At 45.7% G+C, this 23,605-nt stretch overlaps 1 protein-coding gene across 2 annotated transcripts in view; it reads left to right on the forward strand.

The window, feature by feature from the left end:
- Positions 1–23,605, forward strand: part of SLC39A11 (solute carrier family 39 member 11) — a 1,676,832-nt gene that overhangs the window by 1,421,589 nt on the left and 231,638 nt on the right. For both annotated transcript variants that reach the window (XM_069199826.1, XM_069199827.1), the window contains exon 7: positions 10,876–10,945. In XM_069199826.1, coding sequence (XP_069055927.1) covers positions 10,876–10,945 — 70 coding nt within the window. The remainder of the gene's footprint in view (positions 1–10,875; positions 10,946–23,605) is intronic.

The raw sequence follows: 23,605 nt of genomic DNA on the forward strand, positions 1-23,605 counted from the left end.
TGAGATAAAGAGTGAGTTGGAAATGGGCAGGAATGAGGAAAGACAGGTAGCATGAGGAACTTAGAGGCCCCTAACTGCCAAGCTACATTCCATAGTAAGCGCGCTTTACAAACACATGGGTTATTTCATATCACTGACCTGGAAGGCTAAGTGACTATTTTTCTTGCTTGCTTTAGCGCCCATGACATCCATATCATTGCTCTCTCACACTGATATATGTTGCTCATGTATATGTTCCTCGCTTTGGGACTGAGGCAACATCTACCTTTCCCAAAAGTAAAAGCAAATCGTCTCCCTGCTTCATAGGGGGTCACAAAGACCAAACAGCGAGGAGAAGACCGTAAAAGTTACTGCTTCCCCCAGGAATCCGCCTAAAGTTAGTCATACCTAGAGTTTCTGACTGGAAAACCAGTGTTTATTACTCAGATGTTGGCCAAATCTGAAGTGCCCAGTTTGTAATCAGTGGAGCTTGGTGCCACCCAATGTGCTATCTCACCAAGAATTATATCCTCAAAAAGTGGTGACCCCAGCACTTCATCAACTTCTTGTTTCACAGAAGTAATTTGTTGTGTGTGCTTTGTGAAACTAATCTGGGAACCAGCTTTGTCTTGTGGAATCTGCCCGCCGCTAGTTCAACATTTGTCTAGATTTATTTTAAGCCCTGCTGCACTTCAGTACCAGAGGCTCCTGATGTCCTCTAGGAGTGAAATACCTGTGCTCGAGGTTGTTTGACGGAGATCAGTCTTCCCCTGTACCCTGAAAGCCAAGAGGATAGGCTAGGGGTCTGAACACTCGTGTGTTTGCTCTGTGTGTGCAGGCTTTCCGGCCAGCACAGTACCAGCTGGAAACTAACTTCCAGTGTATACTCGCCTCCCTCCCTCTGATTTGGACTCTCTGCTGAAGGCTGTCAGCCAGTCTCACATCTACAGGCACTGCTATTCTTCCAGTTTTGTTTCAGGCATAACCAGCGACCTCATTCTCCCTTCCTGTTTCAGTGTACATCCTTATTCCCTGTGCATGTTAGTTGTGGCTATCTGGGAAAGGACTGGGAAGTGCACTGTAATCTCTTGTGAACCTACTCAGACATGCAACGTAATCCCCAGTAATAGTTCATATAGACTCTCATATGATAGAGAATCCTCTATTCAGCAGCAAGATTCATTGATGGAGTGACGAAATATGACTGGAAGAGCCCCACACTTCAGAAAGAACATTGTCTTCTACTGCTGCTAGCCCCCTCCCCCCAGCGCAACTCCCTTACTAGCAGTAAAGGTAAAGATCTCCAATGGTGAACTCACCACATGCAGCCAGGATATCCTGTGGCTGGAGCAAATAAATGAAAGTAAGGAAAAGACCAGAAGCTAGGCCATGTCTTACTGTACAACAAGGACAAGAAACTCCATCGAATCATGTTTCTGAAATCAACCTTCAGCCCTCTGCTCCAGAAAGGAGTTGAAGACCTTCTTTTTCATGGAAAACCCAATGCAAAAGCAACTTCTGTGTCTGCATAATACACATACATGCTAAAAAAACAAACCCTGACACTTGTAATCAAGCCTTACTTGCCCTTCATTTCTCCCATCTGCTGTACACCACCCCTTTGCTTTATAACTGGTTGCACACTATAGAATAATCCATATGTACATGTATACATGGTAGAAAGACGTGCATACATGTGATCTCAATCAACAATCCCATAAAGTGAATGTCCCGCCCAGTGCTGGCCTTTTAAAGAAAGAAAGTACTTACACAATCCTAGCAGGTGGAACAATTTAGTGTAAGTGTGAGGCCTTTGAGACTGATGCTGTCCCACGCCAGGTCCAGAAGGTCCTTACTGTTACCCCCAATAGGGTCTGACGACACATGGCTGATGCATCCCCCACGGTGGCTGATCATGAATCAGGTGGATGTGGCCCAGCCCAGGTCAGATACGACTTCAATAAATGCAGCCCAACATGGGTCAATCACACATTCAGCAGTTGTAGCCCTGCACGAGCCAGTGAAAGTTTCAGCAGATGCAGCCCCACACAGGCCAATCCCATCTTCGGTAGTCACAGACTCACACAGGCTGACTGCAGCTTTGTCAATCGCAGCCTCACACAACCTGATCTCAGTTTCGGCAGTCACAACCTCACACAAACTTGGCAGTTGCAGCCTCACAGTGGTTCATCATGACATACAGTCACATCCTGCACTGGTCCTCAGCAATCACAATGCCTGCTGAGTCACGGTTCCCACTTCAGACCTTTGAGAGGGACCCAGGAGGCTTTGAGGGTGGGGCGGCAGAGGTGCTCTGACGCTGGGGTTCTCGCAGATCACTCTCCAGCAGTCTGCTATTCTGGGCACCCACAGCCACTAGGGGCATGCTGCACCCCTTTCCTTCCTGGACAGTCTCTCCTCTTCCAGGGTTGGCAAGTTCCGTCAGAAGGCAGGCAGGTGTTTAGATGTTTGAGGACAGCTATGCAGCTGTGCCAACAAGAGATCAGACCTCAAGTGATGTCCCCTCACCAGCCCAACAGCAGCCCTCTGAGTACCCTACATACCACGTCCTTTCTTGGCTATGGAGGATTTGGTTCTGGGACAACAAATGGGGTAATGAGGTCTACATTTATACACTACTGGCAGACAGGTGACATGAAACCACTGTCTGAAACTCTCCTTTAAAGTGCCATTGTCAGGCTGTTTTCCAGACACAGCCCTAGAGTATGTAGAGTGATGCTTCTCAGAGCAGGGTAGCCTTCATCCTGGAGCACCTACAACATAGGTGAGGTTTCCACACTTGGCTGTCTTCAGCTCAACTGAAGGCTTAACAGTAAAAGACAAAATGACAGGTGTCAACAAAAAATGTTCGCTCCTTGCGCGAGAGAGCGTGCAGTTCCACCCGTTACACCTACTATCCACCAAATGGCCGTGTCCAGGAAGACTAATCAGCAGCTCCTTGTTAAAAAAATTCCTTCTTGCTTAGTTACAGGAGCCCTGTCATCAGGCCCCTTATTTCAGTATCTAAGGGCCAGATGTAGGAAGGTAAAATTTTGCGAGTCAGAAATTGCGAGTCATTGCGACTCGCAATTTCCGACTCGCAAAATGGGATCCAACAAAAAAAAGCAACATCAATTTACGACTCGCAAATGATGTTGCACCGCAGATTGCGAGTCCACTGTTAGCGAGGTCGCTTTTTGCGACCTCTCTAAAAGCGAACTCGCAATTTGCGAGTCGGGTGTCACAAATTGCGACTGTGTTGCAAATTGCATGCAGGTGCAGCAAAACAGTTGGAAAAACACTTCCTGGCTCTTGATGATGACATCAGAGCCAGGAAGACATCAAATACACCTGGGAGGAGGGAGGACCACACCCTTTTCAAACTGCTGAGCAACTACCTGGAGGAGCAGGTGCTACCATGGAAGACACATGCAGTACAGGAAGGAAGAGGAAATTGAAATTCTCAGAGAAGGAACTTGAGGTGCTGACAGAAGAATGCTGCCAGCACCATGACCAGCTTTTTGGAAAGGCAGCCCTGCGTGTCCCAGACACTGAGAAGAGGAGGATCTGGCAGGAAATCCAGGAGAGGGTCAATGCCATTGGGGTGAGCCACAGAAGCATTGTAGAAATAAAAAAACTGTGGTACGACCTGCGCTCCAGGACAAAGGAGAGGGTGGCAGAGCGCCTCAGGGAAATGAGGGGCACAGGAGGAGGCCCATCCACCATCCCACCACCCACAGCCACGGAGGAATTGGTGGAGCAGACACTGGAGCCTGAGGCTGTGTCAGGTATGGGAGCATTGGACACGTCAGCGCAAGGGACATCCAAAAGTGATTACCATGAAACATGCATGTACACCTATAAAAACTATACCCACACTCACCCAGTACACAGCAGCATGCACAACCAGGCTAGCTCCATTCCAGACTAGCAACCACCAGAATGGTGCATTATGGGCAATGTAGTACAATAGGCAGCATATAGGCAAATGTTTATTATGAGGCATAAAACAGATGTTAGAGACTGACAGTGTGTTCCCTATGTGCCAGAGTCCCACAAGACACCCCCACCAGCCACACCATCCAGTTTGAAGACAGCAGGCCACAGGCAGGGCAGGAGGCTGCAGCAGCCAATACAGGGCCCAGCATGACACCACCACAGTCCCCTCCAGATGAATTCCTGGACATGGAGGAAGGAGACACGACACCTGGTCCCAGCCACACTGTGAGACAGCAAGAGCCAGAAGCACCACCGTGTCGCAGACGCAGAGTCCAGGTCCAGGCGGTGGCCCAGGAGGATCTAGGGGAGGCATCCATGTCTGCAGTTGAGGCATCCCTCCTTTCTGGTCAGCGCCTGCAAACAAGGCAGTTGAGGATTATCTCAGGTGCAATGCAGAGGATGGAACACAATTTCACACATGGCCTGGCTGAAGTGAACACACAGTTCACAAGACTGAATGACAATGTCAGTGACCTCACACAATCAATCCGCCAACTGGTGACTGAACTGGTGGCTGAGAGGCAAAGCGCAAGGCGCCGTAAGCGCCAACTAGTTCAGAGATTTGATCGCATGGCAGCTTCCATTGTCCGTCTTGCCATGAACACCACAGGCCTGTCACGACGGACTGTGAGGCTGCAGGTGGAACTGGCCCACCTTGCAGGGGATGTGGCGTGGGGACTGGGCCGCATTAGCCACGCTGTGGACATGTTGGAGGCCAGGCAGGTGGCAAGGGGCACGGGTGAGACCCCCTCAGGACAGTGAGGAGGGGTCCACTATTAGCAGTGTATCTGCCACAGACACACGTGTACTGCGGAGTGGCAGTGCACGTCAGGGGTCTGCTGACCCACCTGAAACGAGCCATGCTGGGCGAACCAGGAGGAGGAGTTAGGCACAAACATTGCAGGACTCCTGAGGCACATGCAGTTAATGTGTCCTCATTAATGGTGGACATGTGCAGCCCCTTACGGACAATAATGTTCTTTAGTTATTAGGTTCACTAATTAAAATCTTTTGTTTGATCCACTACACAACTGGCCTCTTTGTGTGTGACATTGGTGAGTGTGGTGTCTGTTGCCACGTACCTTCCAAAGTATTGGTTTGCAATGTGGTCCAGTCTCTGTCTGCCTTGATTCGCAATGCTTCTATCTCCAGGCTGCCTATGGGGTAGCTCTTGCTCGTCATCCTCCGAATCTGGGTCTGCAGGGGTGAGATGTAGACCACGTCTGGTGGCAATGTTGTGCAGTATTGCGCATGCGCCAACTATCTTGAATGCTGTTATTGGGGCATACTGGAGCACACCTCCACTTCTGTGGAGGCATCGGAATCTTGCCTTTAACAGTCCAAAGGTCCTCTCTATGACATTTCTGGTCCGCCTATGTGCACTGTTATATCGCTTCTCATTCTCATTGCTGGGTGTTAGGTACGGGGTTAGTATCCATGGTCGTAGCGCATATGCACTGTCACCTGCTTGGCAAAAATTAACAATGTTAGCAGGGCATGGATGGTTTCTACAGTGACCTGTGTGTATGGCTTCAGGGTGTCTTCAGCAATACCTAAGAGGTATCCGTCTCCAAACTCCCCACGTTCTAGGCGTTGGTGTATCCCACTGTGCCTGAAAATGTACGAGTCATGTGTACTCCCTGGAAACTTGGCTACCATGTCGGTGATGACATAATGGGCGTCACATACCACCTGGATGTTCAGTGAGTGGGTACACTTCCGATTGCAGAACAGATAGTCCAGATTTGCAGGAGGTCATATTTGTATATGTGTCCCGTCCACACACCCTATTACATGGGGGAAGTTGGCAATTCTGTAGAATTCCAACTTGGTGCTGTTAATTTCTGCCTCATTCCTGGGTAGGTATATGTATCTGGACATGTGTGCGAGTATGGCATCTAGGAATGATCTGAAGAATCGTGAGAGTGCACTTTGGGATACCCCACCTGCCACAGCAATCACCCCCTGATAGCTACCCGAGGCCAAGAGGTGCAGTGAGCATAGCACTTGCACATGTGTGGGGATGGCGCTGCCACGCACAGTCTGGCGTTGAAGCTGCGGATTGAGTAGATCAATTAATTCTAATATTGCTGCACTGCTGAGTCTGTATTTGTCATAAATCTCCTCCTCAGTTTGTTGGAAAAGTGTCTGCCTGGTTCTGTATATCCTCTCTTGTCTCTGGCTCCTCCTCCTCTGCTGGGCGGCGTGGACTCTCCTCCTCCTTGCTATCACATATATTTCAGCCATTTTGAGTAACCCAGGTGCCTTCTAGGTCTCCTTTTATACTTTGGTTCTGGTTACCACCTGCTCTGACTTAGTGGTAATTTGGGTGTGCAAAATGGGCTTCTTGCGACTAGTCGCAATTTGCAAGTGGCTTTTGCATATGGTTAGCGACTCGCAATTTGCGACTTCCTATTTGCGGGTCGCAAAATCAGGTCGCTATTTTTGCGAGTCGGTAATGGCTCGCATCGCAATTTGCACTACGGAAATGGGATTTCTGCATCCCATTTCCAATTTTGCGGGGTCGCAAATTGCGATTCGGGCCATTTGCGACTCGCAATTTTTTGCTACATCTGGCCCTAAGACTCCTCACTACAGGTATTGGAATGCGAGCAATACACTTCCTCTGTCTAGAGAGCACTATTCTCACCTCCATCTTGTGTAAGGCCAGGCCAGTGTTATGGAAAATGGATCCCACTGGCCTCCACTACTCTAACTTACTCATACACACCATGGATGTACCACACAAGGTACACACATCAACATGTGCAACACATATTCAGGATGTTAGCACAAAGGACTGGGTAAGCACACAGAAGCAGAACTTTACACAAGTGGGCCAGTCCAGTAAATTTGATTAAAAAGGCCCTAGTCATAATAAGGATTCTTGAAGCATGGCATTCTGCCACCACTGTTCTATGTGTTTATGTTTCTCGATAGGGACAGTAGTCCACTGTTAGTAAACGGGGACATGCTTGGTACGACCCACAAAGTCACAGTACAAGTCCAGGACCTACTCATGTCAGGTGAAAAAAAATCTACTCTCAATGCCTCTGTGACTGACTGCTTAACTGAACATAGGTAAACCTGTATATATCAGACACCCTTCCTTAGTAACGCAGATGCCCCAGCACTACTCCTTTCCCAAACCTATACAGAAGGTCTGAAAGTCCTGATCAAGCAGATGTAAATGTTGCTGCAGAGAGGCAAACTTATTGAAGCAGGGAAAGAACAGGATTTTCAGACGGTTTATAGATGTGTTAGGCTGAGGGGTTTATTAAGACTCCCATGTGAAAACTGATACCATTGTACTATATCCAGAGTTCCCAACACTGTTAAGTACTGTGCATTAAAACTCTCAACCCTCAAAAAGAGGTTTAGCTGTGACACTGTTTGCACACCAGTTTCCACAGGCCTTTCCCTCGTTTTAGTCACTTTCCTCCACACACATTACACCTGTTTTCAACAGGTGAAATGTTTTTCGAAAACGCTGAGAGTAAGGGTTACACTGCAAAATCTGTCATCTTGATTCGGGCAGAAACACCATTTGTGCCCGACTAGGGGTTATCATGAGACATGTAATGAAGGCCTAAGAGTAAAAACGGTATATCTTGTTCTATTGCAGTGCGTACAGTGGAAGGGAAGGTGTTGTAGAAGCCATCTTTTACTGTAGCAGCAGCAGCACCACCATTGGCTGTCCCTATCCCACCCTCTTCTCCCACCTCCGTTTGAACAAGCTGGAACATTGGATCATGTGAACACTTGGGACACATCCCACAATACTCACTTGCCCCCACGGACGAGTTGATAACCTTGCTACTGGGAATATTTTTAGTCTGGCCCCTTAAGCTTGCTTAATCTTTCACCTTCCAATATGGACTTCGTATAAGTCACTTCATGGCCTGCCCCCTCTCTATCCCTCAGATATGTTCAGCCAACATACCCATAAAAGAAAACTGAGCTTCACATCTAACCACCCTCTAATGTCCTTAGGCATGGCTTATATTTGATTCCAGAATCTTCAACCATTTTTGTGCCACCCACACACACACACACACACACTGACTAATCTTTTCTGTTGGATATGGGTCAGGACTGAGTTGCATATGGCTGGGTCCAAACTGAGGTAGCATGTTGTGCAAAATAATGGACTGCGATGCAGCCCTAAGTAATTTCCAGTGGCTGGGATTAATACAAACATTCCGTCCATCAGTTTTTTGTATACATCTCTGTTTGTCAATCATGTCAACAATTTCTCATAAACATAATCCGCCCAAAGATGATCACGACCTCCAGTTTTATTTTAACCAATCTATTGAGTAAAATAATACTTTGAACTACATTACATACCTCTTAGTTCTTATGTTAATTATTCTTTCAATCTCACATGTAATAGTCTCAAATTCTCCAGCACTTCCCTTTGGACCAGTCAGCTATCTCAGTTTCCACCTTGTTAAGCAACCATAATATCCTGTAGCAGAACATATTCGAGAAACTTGATTGTTGAAACAGGCTTTTATGCTAAAGTTAATTTTACCCTAATTTTCAATCAAACCACCTAAATTCACTTCCCAGTCACTGTGAATTAAGAACCGGAAGCAAATAAATGTTCAAATTTACCAATTTGCCAGTTCTTTTCTACAAATGCAGGAAATTTAGGGTGTAAAGAGGTCCCATGGTTGGCTTTAATCAGCGTCCTCTCTGCCTCAAATTTACCCTAGCAAGTTGTTGTTTTCTGATCCCTACCTTCGCACACAAAACGATGATGAAAGTGCCCTTGACGCACATGTGGCCGTAGGTACAGTGGGACACCTTTTGTCTTTGCTATATTCTAGTGGTATCCAAGATAAAAGATTGAAAGTAGAGCTAAGAAAGCAAAAGTGAATTACAGGGTTCCTCACACTCCATAATTGTCCAGGGACACTTTGTAGACAGTACAACTGAGTTGTATTATGGAAAGGAGTTAGAGGGTCCCTTTGAAGTAGGGAGTTTCCTCATGCCCTTTCCTGACCCATTGTACTCTAGAACAGCTACCCTCCACAGGTAAACAAGTAGGTGAGTGTGGCAGCCTCCCTTGCCTTTAGTCCCACGCCTGTGGTGACCTAGAAATTCTTCTGTACTCCAGGGTTGGTGTGACTACTGCAAAATCCTCTGAACATGTTCTGGACGAGAAACATTGGGAAGTTCTAGAAGCCTGCCAGATAGGGCTGCCTAAATCCTGCTTGAAGGAAGAAGCTGAATAGCTAATCAGAGGAGGCATTCAAGGTGTCTGCACAAAGAGGATGCTGCGAGAAGAGAGGGTCCTAAGAAGGATGAACTGAAACCTCTGCCGCAACTCATGAGGACCTGCACCACTAATACTGATGGGTGAAATCTGTGAGCCCCAAGTGTTACCACAGCATATGCTTTGCTTTGGAAGTACCTATGTCTTTGATCCTTTTTTAAGCTTATTCACATTACCCGTAGTGAACCCATTGAGTGCAGAAGTGCCTAGAATGCGTGGTGCTGAAGAACTCCTGACTGCAGCCTACGGTCACCACCAACTGTCCTGTGTTCACGAGCCAGCATTCAATGAAATCGAAAACCTAATTCAGCCAGGGTGAGCTCTAAGATTTGTTTTGGTAAGAAACTGTGGTGGAACAGACTGACAGATCACGAGCAATGCATCCCAAACACCATTGGTCAATCACTGGTGTTGGATCAGCTGGCAGTTACTTGACTGGGCATGCGCTTTAGCTGCACACCACATCATGAGCTAATGATCCAGTTTGGTGGGACGTGCATAGAGCACACCCCTTGGAGTGGGTAGTCCACCGACCACCAAGGGGAGTGTGTATCAGGCTTACACTTCATCATAGACTAAGACCAAAGGTAAAGTGCAGCTCAGGACTTAGAGCCTGAAGAGGTGGACTTTTTCTTATTTCTCTTGGCAATCCCATGCAAAGGAGGGGGGAATCATTGAAGGAGGGGATCATTCACCATGGGGAACCCTCAATAGGGACTGGGGTGGGATGTACAGAACAATTCCCACTGGAGCTCTTTCTGAGAGGGAAACAGCAGGGTCTATGTCTCCAAGTACACTAATATAACGAATGCAGTTTCTTTCCGGTTTTTATATACAGTATTGTGTTGTGTGTTTTGAAGTGAAGTAATTTTCCTTTGTAATAAAAGCACAGTTTGGACCCTAATTTACTTAGTGTTATTAGATGGAGTAGTGAACTGAGTCACCAGCTGTCCGAGTCTGCCTTGGACTGCTCAATGCTGCTACCGTGAGGGTCAAAAGCTATAGGGTTGGACTAGATGGTTACTTTTGGGTTTGACAGTAAGGCCGAGTCCCAGGTCATCAGTGGCAAAAGGCTCTGAGTTTCACAATCCGAGCCCAGTAACCCCATGGAAGTTCTGAAAAAGTTCCTACTAAAGTCGACAACATCTAGAGAGGCCATGGTCAGTGACCAGACAATGTGGAGGTAGTATTCAGTGTGTCTTCATGTGCATCCTCATATTCTCGCTGGCAGTCTAATCCTGCGGCCTTTCACACCAAGCATTATTTCAAGAGAGTGATACTCCGCCGTCGAGGAGAGCTGATTCAGAGCATGAATGTATTCTTACAGTTGTCATTCCTTTGTGTGATTTCCATTGCTGTGTTTTGTTCTGGTCTTAAAGGGATTAACCCCAGTCCAATTACCAGGAAAGGAAGCCCCTTCTGAGGTGGGTGCATTTGGCGAGTCATGGGCCTCAGCATTTCACATGGGGCCTGGGGGACAATAGCTTGCAGGGGTGGTTATGTGTATTTCCTCCGTGTATTCAGGGCGGTTTTGTGGAACATGAATAGCCAATGTGGGAGTCCTCCTGCTACCATCTCAGCTTCTAATGTCAAGGTGTTTTGTTGTATTTTAGAGGGTCTGGCAGTTGGTGTTGGCTTCGGAGCTATAGGAAAAAGTGCGTCAGCTACATTTGAAAGTGCCAGGTAAGTGCAATGCACCGTGTGAACATCTTTGAATTGGAGACTGTTTTGTGACTGCGAGCTCTAAGAAAAGGGGCTTTTCATTTCGCTGCATTTCTTTAGCAACAGGGCCCTTTGTAGGTCTGACTTGCAGCGCAGGTGTTTGCATTAACCTATTGCTACCAATTCTTTAAAGTGTATAAGAGAGTGTGTGTGTGTGTGTGTGTGTGTGTGTGTGTGATGTGGCTGCATGTGGAGCAGTATTTATCTCTCGTCTCATACTATTGGGCCTTCCTGCATCATTGCTCCTCCTGTAGAATATTTGCTTTGCAATGCAATTTTACAACTCAAAATACACTGAATCACCACACACTTTGTATCTCATAAATGCATTATGTTCAGAAGACAATCTTTGTTTTTTTTTTTGCTTTTTCACTGCAACAGGTTTTCTTTGGTGTTTTAGTCAGGATTAAAAATTAAAGGCAAACCTGTTGGCTTTGCTAATGCTTGTTCCTCCAACTGTGAATATTCCTTAATGAAAAGAGGCTGTTGTTATAGTGATGGCATCCTTGAGGGAGCAGCCCCTGTTCTTGTAGCTTTGGGTATCCCTGAATGACGAGGGGCCTGTACTTACAGCCGTGGGTACTCCTGAGTGCCCATCGACAAGTACCTGTTTGGCTTAAGAACTGTTTGTGTTGACTCTGCAAACCCTGGTAGTATTATGGGTATTTTTGGGCTCTCGTGTACACCCACCACCAAGTGTGAGAAGGAAAAGCTCAACATACCATTGGTGGTGGGTCGAATGCTCCTTGCCTACAACCAAGGTAATGTGACACCCCAGAGGCCTAGATGCTCACCCACATGAGAGTAGCATAAAACTCAAGTATGCACTACCTTGCACCTGCTGGGCTTGCCTGAGCCCTCTCTTGCTAACAGCAGTGTCCCTGCAAAGGACACTGACTACTTGTATTGGAAGCACCACATGCATCAAAACCACACACTGCCTGCCTAAAAACGTGACTTGAATCCACAGGTCCACCGAAGTAAGAGTATGATTATTAATGATGGCCTTTATGGAGGTTTCCGCCTATGCTCTTCAGATCTCCCACTGAGCATGTGTGCTACCTGTATGCCTAGCATCTGCATTTCAAGTTTGCCTAAATGCATATAGAGTTCGCCTGCTTACCTCAGAAAACCAGATTGTTCACAAGTATGGTGTGAGAAACATCATTTGTTTGCACCATTTAACTGTAGTTAAAGTGAATACACTTTTATACTTTTTATAAAGTCACAACAATATAAACACAATATATTGTGTGCTGTTCATGTGCTTTCTGTGCCTGAGCGTTCCCGTACACCCATCAAGTAAGCCTTGGCCAATTGCCAGCACTTCCATCAGAATCAACGCCAAATAAAGAGGGAGCACTTGGCTTTGAGCTTGCATTAGTGCTTGGTTCCCAAGATTGCAGGAACATTTGGCGGTACTTCTTAAGGGATTTCTTGGCTGTCACTGAGATGACCACACACAGACCTTGGTACTAGGGTTCCCCATTTACTCCTGTGTTTCTAAAAGTGCCCACTTGCCCTTGAGTTCACTGAGCTTCGGAGAATTTCTGTATTTAATGTTAATTCCTTTTACATGTCAACTGGGAGAGAAAATCGACCCGGTCACAATGTAAAAGTGGTCCCCATTAGTGAACTGTAAAGCAAAAAAATGGCCCATGTTTAGAAACTAGGTAGTTTTGAACTTTTACATACACTATATAAGTGTCTTGCACAGTATAGGAGACTTCATGGATTTGTAATTGCTGAAGTCAATTTTGTTTTACTAGCAGGAAAATCAGCAGTAAAAACCGACCAGCCGAGCAGACCATTAAACATGTCCACAAACATAAAAAAAAACACCGACCCACACACTTATCTTTCAGACTAGCGCTTTGGGCACTACCTGGTTGCCCTATAGACCAATCTGTCACGGCAACTAAAAAATCCATCTCACATGCAAATTCAAAATATAATTAATCAAACATATCTATAAAATGCAGGCAAATATTGGTAACTAGAAGTAGATGAACACATACTTATCAGTAGAGGGGATTATTATTAACATTTCTTGTATCCAACTGCGCATACTGCTTAATTCTGAAAACTTCCCGTGTTTTGGGCTCAATGCACAATACTTAACATGACCACTGCACCCAGTGCGCGTGCCCACCCCTCGTGACGGCAGTGCCATCGACGGCGCCAAACTTCTTGCACACTCACATATAGCGAAGACACCCCCAACCCCTACTTAAGAGCCACACCTTAAGTAAACGTGCTATCCTCTCGAGCTGGGATTCTGGGAGACAGCCCCCCAGCACAACCAAGTTCTTTCTCCCCCGAGGCTGAAAGTGGTTTAGAAATTAGCTTAATTCGTGTAAATTATTTTAGGCCCTCAGCTTTCTCTTTTTGTCTCAAGTTACTCTTATTTTGTATGCTGGATTTATGATGCACTGGCATGGATGAACAAATAAAATACAATCCTGGGAGCCCGTTTTTCTAAAACAAAAATAACCAGCGCACCGCAAGAACTCTTACAGCCCTGTAAAATAAACTGCAACCCAAGGCTGCTAAAAACAGTTCATTGCTGCTACATCAAAGACTTCTCGTCCGAGTAAATAAGGCAAGTCGGTGCCGGTGTACCACTCTGTCAAACCCACTCGAGGGCCATTTGGTTTGTTATATTGTTTGCCGCAGTATCTGTAGAGTAATAGCCCGCGACCATAGATCAGAGGGAGAGCGAGGCAAGCAGGGCTTCAAATGTATAGCCCTCTTCCATCAACACAAATAAAATGTAATAAGGTCCCCCCGGAAGTGAGCCTTCCTTAAGCCGGTGAGTTTAACGTTTGAAATTGCGGCTTCGAAACATGGGATAAATCATTAATATCCGCACTTGTCCTGGTGGGCTGGGAATTTTAGTTACTCAACATGTGCCCGACGTAAAAACAGCCTCTCTGGTTTTAGCAGCTAGACAAGCCTCCTTCTGCATCCTGAGGCTACGTGTGCGAATTGTGTCGCAGTAGCGTTGCTTGCACCCGTCCCCATTTTTCGCAGATGTCTGCAGGACACTGGGTGTGGGGGCCTTTGGCGGGCGCCCCTCCGACGAGCTCAGGCTGCTGTAATAATATGCGGCGCGTGTTCTGAGCGCTGTCAATTCGCTTCCTTTTCTCGCCGCCTTTGTCTTCAGTTCCGCTACTCTTGTGTGCTTTTTTGTATGGCTCTGACAGTGCGTCAGCAAGTTATTGTGTTAGCTGAAGCCAGCCCCGAGCTGTCACACTTAACGCAATCACGATAATAATAGCACATGTACGGTGTGTCACTTTTTTTTTTTAGTGTTCTTAGTTATCCATTGGCGCTCATTTTATAAACCGCTTTATCGGTTGGAGTGTTTATTGTGTTTTTGTAAAGCGGTCAGACACGAAGATGTGTCAGTGCACTGATGAAGGGCTCAACGTCTAGATCGTAGAAGCCTGGGAACAGAAACCCTTAATCTGGTCGTAGGAATTGTGAGAAAGTAGCCTCTTTCTAGCCTTGTTACCCCCACTTTTGGCCTGTTTGTGAGTGTATGTCAGGGTGTTTTCACTGTCTCACTGGGATCCTGCTAGCCAGGGCCCAGTGCTCATAGTGAAAACCCTATGTTTTCAGTATGTTTGTTATGTGTCACTGGGACCCTGCTACTCAGGACCCCAGTGCTCATAAGTTTGTGGCCTATATGTATGTGTTCCCTGTGTGGTGCCTAACTGTCTCACTGAGGCTCTGCTAACCAGAACCTCAGTGGTTATGCTCTCTTTGTACAAATTGTCACTAACAGGCTAGTGACCAATTTCACCAATTTACATTGGCTTACTGGAACACCCTTATAATTCCCTAGTATATGGTACTGAGGTACCCAGGGTATTGGGGTCCCAGGAGATCCCTATGGGCTGCAGCATTTCTTTTGCCACCCATAGGGAGCTCTGACAATTCTTACACAGGCCTGCCACTGCAGCCTGAGTGAAATAACGTCCACGTTATTTCACAGCCATTTATCACTGCACTTAAGTAACTTATAAGTCACCTATATGTCTAACCTTTACCTGGTAAAGGTTGGACGCTAAGTTACTTAGTGTGTGGGCACCCTGGCACTAGCCAAGGTGCCCCCACATTGTTCAGGGCCAATTCCCCGGACTTTGTGAGTGCGGAGACACCATTACACGCGTGCACTATACATAGGTCACTACCTATGTACAGCGTCACAATGGTAACTCCGAACATGGCCATGTAACATGTCTAAGATCATGGAATTGTCACCCCAATGCCATTCTGGCATTGGGGAGACAATTCCATGATCCCCCGAGTCTCTAGCACAGACCTGGGTACTGCCAAACTACCTTTCCCCGGGTTTCACTGCAGCTGCTGCTGCTGCCAACCCCTCAGACAGGTTTCTGCCCTCCTGGGGTCCAGCCAGGCTTGGCCCAGGAAGGCAGAACAAAGGACTTCCTCAGAGAGAGGGTGTTACACCCTCTCCCTTTGGAAAAAGGTGTCAGGGCTGGGGAGGAGTAGCCTCCCCCAGCCTCTGGAAATGCTTTGATGGGCACAGATGGTGCCCATCTCTGCATAAGCCAGTCTACACCGGTTCAGGGATCCCCCAGCCCTGCTCTGGCGCGAAACTGGACAAAGGAAAGGGGAGTGACCACTCCCCTGACAGCTCCTCTAGTGTGCTCCAGACCTCTGCCATCTTGGAAACAGAGGTGCTGCTGGCACACTGGACTGCTCTGAGTGGCCAGTGCCAGCAGATGACGTCAGAGACTCCTTCTGATAGGCTCTTACCTGTGTTGCTAGCCTATCCTCCTTCCTAAGTAACCAAACCTCCTTTTCTGGCTATTTAGGGTCTCTGCTTTGGGGAATTCTTTAGATAACGAATGCAAGAGCTCATCAGAGTTCCTCTGCATCTCTCTCTTCACCTTCTGCCAAGGAATCAACAGCTGACTTCTCTGGACACCTGCAAAACCGCAACAAAGTAGCAAAGACGACTACTGCAACCTTGTATCGCTGATCCGGCCGCCTTCTCAACTGTTTTCCTGGTGGTGCATGCTGTGGGGTAGTCTGCCTCCTCTCTGCACTAGAAGCTCCGAAGAAATCTCCCGTGGGTCGCCGGAATCTTCCCCCTGCAACTGCAGGCAACAAATGACTGCATCACTGGTCCTCTGGGTCCCCTCTCAGCACGACGAGCGTGGTCTCTGGAACTCAGCATCTCTGTTCAAGTGACTCCCACAGTCCAGTGACTCTTCAGTCCAAGTTTGGTGGAGGTAAGTCCTTGCCTCACCACGCTAGACTGCATTGCTGGGTACCGCGTGATTTGCAGCTGCTCCGGCTCCTGTGCACTCTTCCAGGATTTCCTTTGTGCACAGCCAAGCCTGGGTCCCCGACACTCTAACCTGAAGTGCACAACCTCCTGAGTTGTCCTCCGGCGTCGTGGGATCTTCTTTTGTGACTTCGGGTGAGCTCCGGTTCACTCTTCTTCGTAGGGCCTGTTCTGGCACTTCTGCGGGTGCTGCCTGCTTCTGTGAGGGCTCCTTGTGAGGGCTCCTTGTCCTCACGCAATTGGCGTCATCCTGGTCCCTCCTGGGCCACAGCAGCATCCAAAAACCCTAACCGCGACCCTTGCAGCTAGCAAGGCTTGTTTGCGGTCTCTCTGCGTGGGAACACCTCTGCAAGCTTCTTCACGACGTTGGACATCCATCCTCCAAAGGGGAAGTTCCTAGTCCTCTTCGTTCTTGCAGAATCCACAGCTACTTCCATCCGGTGGCAGCTTCTTTGCACCCTCAGCTGGCATTTCCTGGGAATCTGCCCAATCTCAAATTTGTCGCGACTCTTGGACTTGGTCCCCTTGTTCCACAGGTACTCTCGTCCGGAAATCCATCGTTGTTGCATTGCTGGTGTTGGTCTTCCTTGCAGAATTCCCCTATCACGTCTTCTGTGCTCTCTGGGGAACTTAGGTGCACTTTAGACCTACTTTTCAGGGTCTTGGGGTGGGCTATTTTTCTAACCCTCACTGTTTTCTTACAGTCCCAGCGACCCTCTACAAGCTCACATAGGTTTGGGGTCCATTCATGGTTTGCATTCCACTTTTGGAGTATATGGTTTGTGTTGCCCCTATACCCATGTGCTCTCATTGCAATCTATTGTGACTGTACATTGCTTGCATTGCTTTCTATTGCTATTACTGCATATTTTTGGTATTGTGTACATATATCTTGTGTATATTTGCTATCCTCATACTGAGGGTACTCACTGAGATTCTTTTGGCATATTGTCATAAAAATAAAGTACCTTTATTTTTAGTATATCTGTGTATTGTGTTTCCTTATGATATTGTGCATATGACACCAGTGGTATAGTAGGAGCTTTGCATGTCTCCTAGTTCAGCCTAAGCTGCTCTGCTAAGCTACCTTTTCTATCAGCCTAAGCTGCTAGAACACCTCTTCTACACTAATAAGGGATAACTGGATCTGGTGCAGAGTGTAAGTACCCCTTGGTACCCACTACAAACCAGGCCAGCCTCCTACAATGTAACCATATAGTCAGCCCCTAAAGGCCATAACCACATGAAAACAGAATGGCAGAACGTAATGCACTGTAACCATATATTTAGCCCCTAGAGTAGTGCATTACAGATTTGCAGGCCTTGCAGGCCTACTAGAATAATATTACAAACAAGGCCCTTAAATCACAAACTATGCCCAGCTGTAAAACAAAAGTTTCAGCCATGAGAGAACTTAAAGGAAACTGATTGGTGTGTAGTTATTATTTTTCGCCGTCCCCCCCCCCCCAACCTAGTGTGGGGACCAGGAGATGCCCTAGACAGCGTGTGTTGTGCTGAAAATTTTGATGGTGGTCCCATTGACCTAGGACCACAACATGGTGAGTTATGGGCCAAAATACTTTGTAAAAGGAATGCCTCGCAAAACATTATGGTGCAAGTTTCAGAGTGCAGCAAATATTGTAGTATCTTGACTGCAATGCTCAGAACAGCCTCTAGAGGACACTATAATAAAAATAGCATTTGTAAGAAGCATGGTCATGTAACCATGTAGTCGGACCCTAGAGGGCATAAAGACATGAAAACAGAATGGCAGAAAGTAATGCAGTGTAACCATATATGTAACCCCTAAAGGGCGTAGTGCCTTACACATTTTCAAGCCTAGCAGGCCTACTGCAATACTATTACAAACAGGGCCCTTAAAATGCAAACTACTCATAGCTGTAAACCAAAAGTTCTAGCCATGCGAGAGCTTAAAAAGACATTAAATGGTGGGATATACATAATCACTAAACACACACTAAACAACTCATCCGAAAAATACCTTAAGACACTGGAGATGCACACACACCTGGTGCTGGTGAACGAGGGGGCAGCACCCAGTGCTTAATTTGATCCGGTGGCTGCCAGTGGGCAGACATTTTCTGCAAGCAAGAGAGGAAAAACACACAAAGGGGAAAGACAAAGTGAAGGATGGAAAACTCGCAAAGGAAGAAATTAGGAACCCACAAAAGAGAGCTAAAGGAGCTCAGTGTGTCTGGCAGTGGATTAAAGAGGCCAGAGGTGGATTCAAGAGTATGCAACCTTGCTATTCAGAGTGTTGACATTTAATAGCGCTGCAGTGTAGTTATGTTGTATGGTATTGATTTATGTGGAGTGGCTTGGATTGGAACTGTGTGTAATGATGTTGAATTATATTGTGTGGATTGAAATTATGTGGGTTGGAGTGTAATTGTGTGGTGTGGAATTGTTTGGCTTTGAATTGTGTGTGCTTGAATTTTGTGGCATTGAGTGGAGCTATGTGTATTGGAATTATGTGAATAGGAATTATGTGGTATTGTGTGTAGTGGAATTATTTTGAGTGAGATTGTGTGTCATGGAGTGTAATTATGTGGAGTGGTATGTGTTGTGGAGTGGCGTGAAAGGGATGTATGTGGTGTGGCATTGAAATATATAGTATGATGTATAATTTTGTGGTGTGTAATGGATGTACATGGTGTGTAGTGGAATTGTGTGTCGTGGAGTGGAATTATGTGGTTTGATGTGGAATTATGTGGTGTGGAGTGGAAATGTGTGGACTCGAATCATGTTGAGTGGTGTGGAATTGTGTGGCGTTGAATTGTGTGGTGTTGCAATTGACAGGGGCCAATAAAGCAAGTCAAAATGAGTTAAATGAAAGCAGGGATAGTACTTCTGCCAGTTATATATAAAAATCTCCTATTACTGAATGGCCAGTAAGGCACATACATTTTATAGCACATAAATCATAAAAATCCCATATAAAAACAATGCTATAGGTGCAAGTGTGTGTTTAATGATAAAAATCAATCTGTGTTTAGGAATAAAAAATGGAGTACAACGTGTGCACAGAGTGCCTGCTAGGAACAAGGCACCATAAATATAATTTGGAACATACTGATGCAGAATCAGCTATAATAAATGTATGTAGGGTTTGCTAAATTTGCAACAAATGGTGCTGTCAAAAGTATTTTCTTTTTAGATTAACACAGGCAGAGCAGCCTGAGAAGATTTATGGCCCCAGTAAAGGAGATAAGCAATGCCTTCCTTTCCAAGTTGTGAGTGCTGGCAGGGCGGGGCCCTGGAGAGAGAGACTTGAGATGTGATGCAAGGGTAAGCAAGTTTCACATCATTGTTTCTAGGTTTAGCTACATTCTACCAGAAAGGGCATATTGTGGCTTTTGCGAGCAGTGAGCCAAACGACTGGGTGTTTCTTTTGTAAAATAAGCTTATTTTAAGAGCCAGAGGTAAACAAGGACAACACTGGAATAAAGCCAAAACTAATGTCAGCGACATGGGAGGAGATAGGAGGAACGGAATGCTGCAATAAAACGCAGGCAGCTACCAGCCTAAAATACCCACAGTGAAAGGGGAGGACCAAAGAAATAACAAAAATAGCCTGTCACAGCAACAGATAAAGAAACCAAAGTGGAATAATACAGTAGTTGGTCACTGCTCTGAAACAGAAAAAGGAGGGAGAAAAAGGCAGAACTGACCACTAGCGAGCAAGAATTTTTAAAGCATACTGCAACCAACAAATGAAATTGATTTAAGCAATAACAAGTATACTAAAAGTATACATGAGGTTGAATGCTTGAGCTCGACCTAAAAAGAAGGGCATGCCAACTTTAAACTTTACATGTCCTGACAGTAAAAACTCTGAATTGTCGTTTTCACTTTAACAAGGCCGGTGGCCTCCTAGGGTGGTCGACCTGGAGTTTCACTAGCCCATGGGCAAAGTGCTAACTTCCATTTAGGACCATCAAACCTGGTACTCCAGGTATCAAATGAATTGTTACATGAAACCTGACAATGTTGAAGGGAGATTCAAAGTAACTTTTATTACAGGGTCACTTCTAGTAGCCTCTTCTGATTAACTGCAGCAGTTGTAATGTGAGTCAGCCTGCTGTCTTTCTACTTGGAAGTGTGAAGTGCTCCAAGGAAGGGGACAAGGGAAACATAGGGTCTGCTGGAGGGAGAAGTTGTGACCGCCTCCTGGCAGGATGGCCCAGGGGCGGTGGACAAGATGACTCGGCTTCAAAGATGTTACCACTTCTGAGAGGCAAATGTAAGTCACATTTTATCTTGCCCCGCTCCTTTGTTTAGGTAGCCAGACTGGCATCTCCTCTACAGAGGGAACACCCATTTTCCAGGCAGGGTGGCTCCGTTATACTGGACATAGGGGTGTCTTGGGGAAGATAGATAGCAACATCTTGGATTTGGGCATAGAGAAGCAGTGAGATTATTTAGTGCCAACACCACAGAAAAGTATGTAAAAGTAGGTAGGATTTCTCACAGGAATATTGTCCGTATTAGCTTGTGAGTACTCCCTACCTACAAAGTCAAAATTGGCATAAAAGTAACACCCCTAGCCTCAGAACACTGATGGACTAGGAAAGATGAAAAGAAGGACTGCACCTGCTGAACCATTGGACACCAGAAAGAAAGGCTGTATCAAGGAAGACTGCACCTACTGGACCAAGACAGAACTTCAGAAAGAGAAGGGCTGCACCTGCTGTTGAACCTATGGAGAGAGACCACAAGGGCTGGCCATGGTTTCACTTGCGCCAAGGACCAGTGTATGGACTCCAGACGTTAGTTGGCTAGCTTCCTCTTAAGCTTCAGGGGCACAAATGCTAAATAAGCCCTACACCTGCAAAGTTTCCAGCTGACCAGTTTGCCCTGGACTCTGCTGATGTAGCTGAGAGATCAAATCCTAGTCCCCAAATTGTCCCTCTTAGGTCTTGGAGCCTTGGGTAGTGGTATGTTGTACCCTTTCTCGCCAAAAGACTGGAACATGTGAGCCAAAGATAACAGTTTTCAAACACAAAGTCTGAGGCTCATTGACTGTCCCTACTTGCCAATTTGTGGATAACTTTGAACCTCAAGAACAAAGACTTTCACCGGACCCCTGGACTTCTCCAATCCATCGACATCGAGCCTAAAGGCTGGACTCAGCTGCACAGTACCCAACGGACCTGTTCGTCGATGAGAAAAAGAGCCAGAAAAGTTTCTAAGTGCACATATAACTTCTCAACTATGACCATCCCGGCGCCCACATCCAACCCTGATGCAGGTCGCCATGCAACCTTGATTTTGCCCTGGATCCACGTTTTTGAGGCTCATAGTCTACCACCAAGAGTGAATAAACACAGTTTACAAACTTTTCAAAACTTTTCGGTGTGAAGACTAGAGATTTATGAGACTCTTTCAAAAATGATAACTCGGGTTCCCTTGATCTGATTTTTGTTGTTTAGTGTCTGTTTGAAAATAAATATATGCTATATTTTTTTATAGGGTGGGGTTTTTATTGTGTTGTGTCTCCCACTTATTAACTGTTTTGGTAGTGTTAAATCCTTTACATTGGTTTTCTGTTGAGTTGCCACATCTATCTAGGACTTATTTATAGAGGCCCAAGTGGACCACACAGGGCAAAGTGACATTATGACTTGGTTAGGCTTCTATTGGTTAGATCCCTTGCACCTCCCAAAGAATGCCTCACAGATGCATACTGGGCTAGTGTGCAAACAGCAGAGTTAGCATAAGCTCCATCTGACAGTATGACGGACAGCTTTTTATCAGTCAAGTATCACTATGAATTCGAGCATTACTTAGACATTATTTCACATCCTTTAGCACGTACACTTCATATTAGATTTAGAATTGGATTCTTACCGCTATGTGATCTCGCCTCTAAATGGAAGCAAACTGTTAGCCCAACAGACTCTTGCCTGATGGAATGTAAGACCAAAGAAAACATCAGTCACAGTCTATTCCACTGTCCTGCGCACAACAAGCAGAGGGCTCATTGGATAAGACCACTTTGCAACACCCTGGGCATTAGGGCCCTTAGGATCTATAGAGCAAGCACACACGGGTCTGTGGTGTGTACTGTGGCAACGTTTTTAGCAGCGATATGCATATTAGTGCAAGATCCCTAAATACTAATGTACATTTTTAATAAATGATCTAAATTGTGTTTCTTGATTAACATTTAGTATCATTTACTTTAATCACTTGTGTGTATATATATATATTCACATTTTATTAAACGTTAAATCCCTACGTAGAGCAGGAGAATGAAATCGCGTTATTTAGCTCTCAGCTTATTTGGTAAAGCCCTCGCTGCTCTTTTTCTAGAACTGTATTTGGCATAATTTTTTAACAAACCTTTTCATAGTACAAATTCATAATTTTTAACTAACATTTTGGATATAAGCATATGGTGATATAGTACTCTGTGCGCAAACCTTATGTTTTGGGATGTGGTCACAGAGGAATTTACTATTGTAAGGATTTTAGTACAGCTTTTTATCAGTCTTAAGATGAATTATTGATTTTTATTGTGTGTATATGCTGTGCTTTTATGGCACTTGTTGCTGAAATAAAGCTTATTCACAAGTACTCAACTTCTGACTACTACTAACTTGGTGAGGTCACACAACCACTCCAACTAATATTCTGCTTTTCTCACAGACAGAATCGAGAGCACTCAATATGCAACTTTATTTACATCCCTACTAAAAAGGCCTCCTTATTCCTAGTTCCTGTGTGCTGAGGATGGCTCCTGCCGTTCTCGCACATGAGGTAGGAAAGAGCTTCCCAGCATCCAAGACTATTTTAGTTTTTATCCAAAGACTTCCAGGAATGCTGGGTGGAAGGAATTTTGTGGCTCCCCTCTGATTCCAGAACTTTCGATTACAGAAATGTGAGGAAAATTTGTTTTTTAAGTCAAAGTTTGAGTTTTGCCGTGGTTTCTGGCTAAAACAACCTGGCTAGAGCCACATAAGTCATCACATCCTGTAGTCATCTACATGTCTAGTTTTAAAAAATGTACATGTTTGCTGGGTTTCCCTAGGTGCCGGCTGACCTAGGGCCCAAAATCCACAGCTAACCACTTTGCAAAAACCGGTTCAGTTTTGAGTGGAAAAATTTGATATATCCATGTTGTGTTTTGAGCCGTTTCCCGTCACCGCCATCAGGCCCACCCACAAAAGTGAGGTACATTTTTTTAATCAAAAGATTTAGGGAATGCTGGGTGGAAGGAACTTTGCGGTTCCCCACAGATTCCAGAAACTTCCATCACGGAAATGTGAGGAAAA

This window comes from Pleurodeles waltl, chromosome 7, assembly GCF_031143425.1.
Source record: "Pleurodeles waltl isolate 20211129_DDA chromosome 7, aPleWal1.hap1.20221129, whole genome shotgun sequence".
NCBI classification, from domain to species: domain Eukaryota; kingdom Metazoa; phylum Chordata; class Amphibia; order Caudata; family Salamandridae; genus Pleurodeles; species Pleurodeles waltl.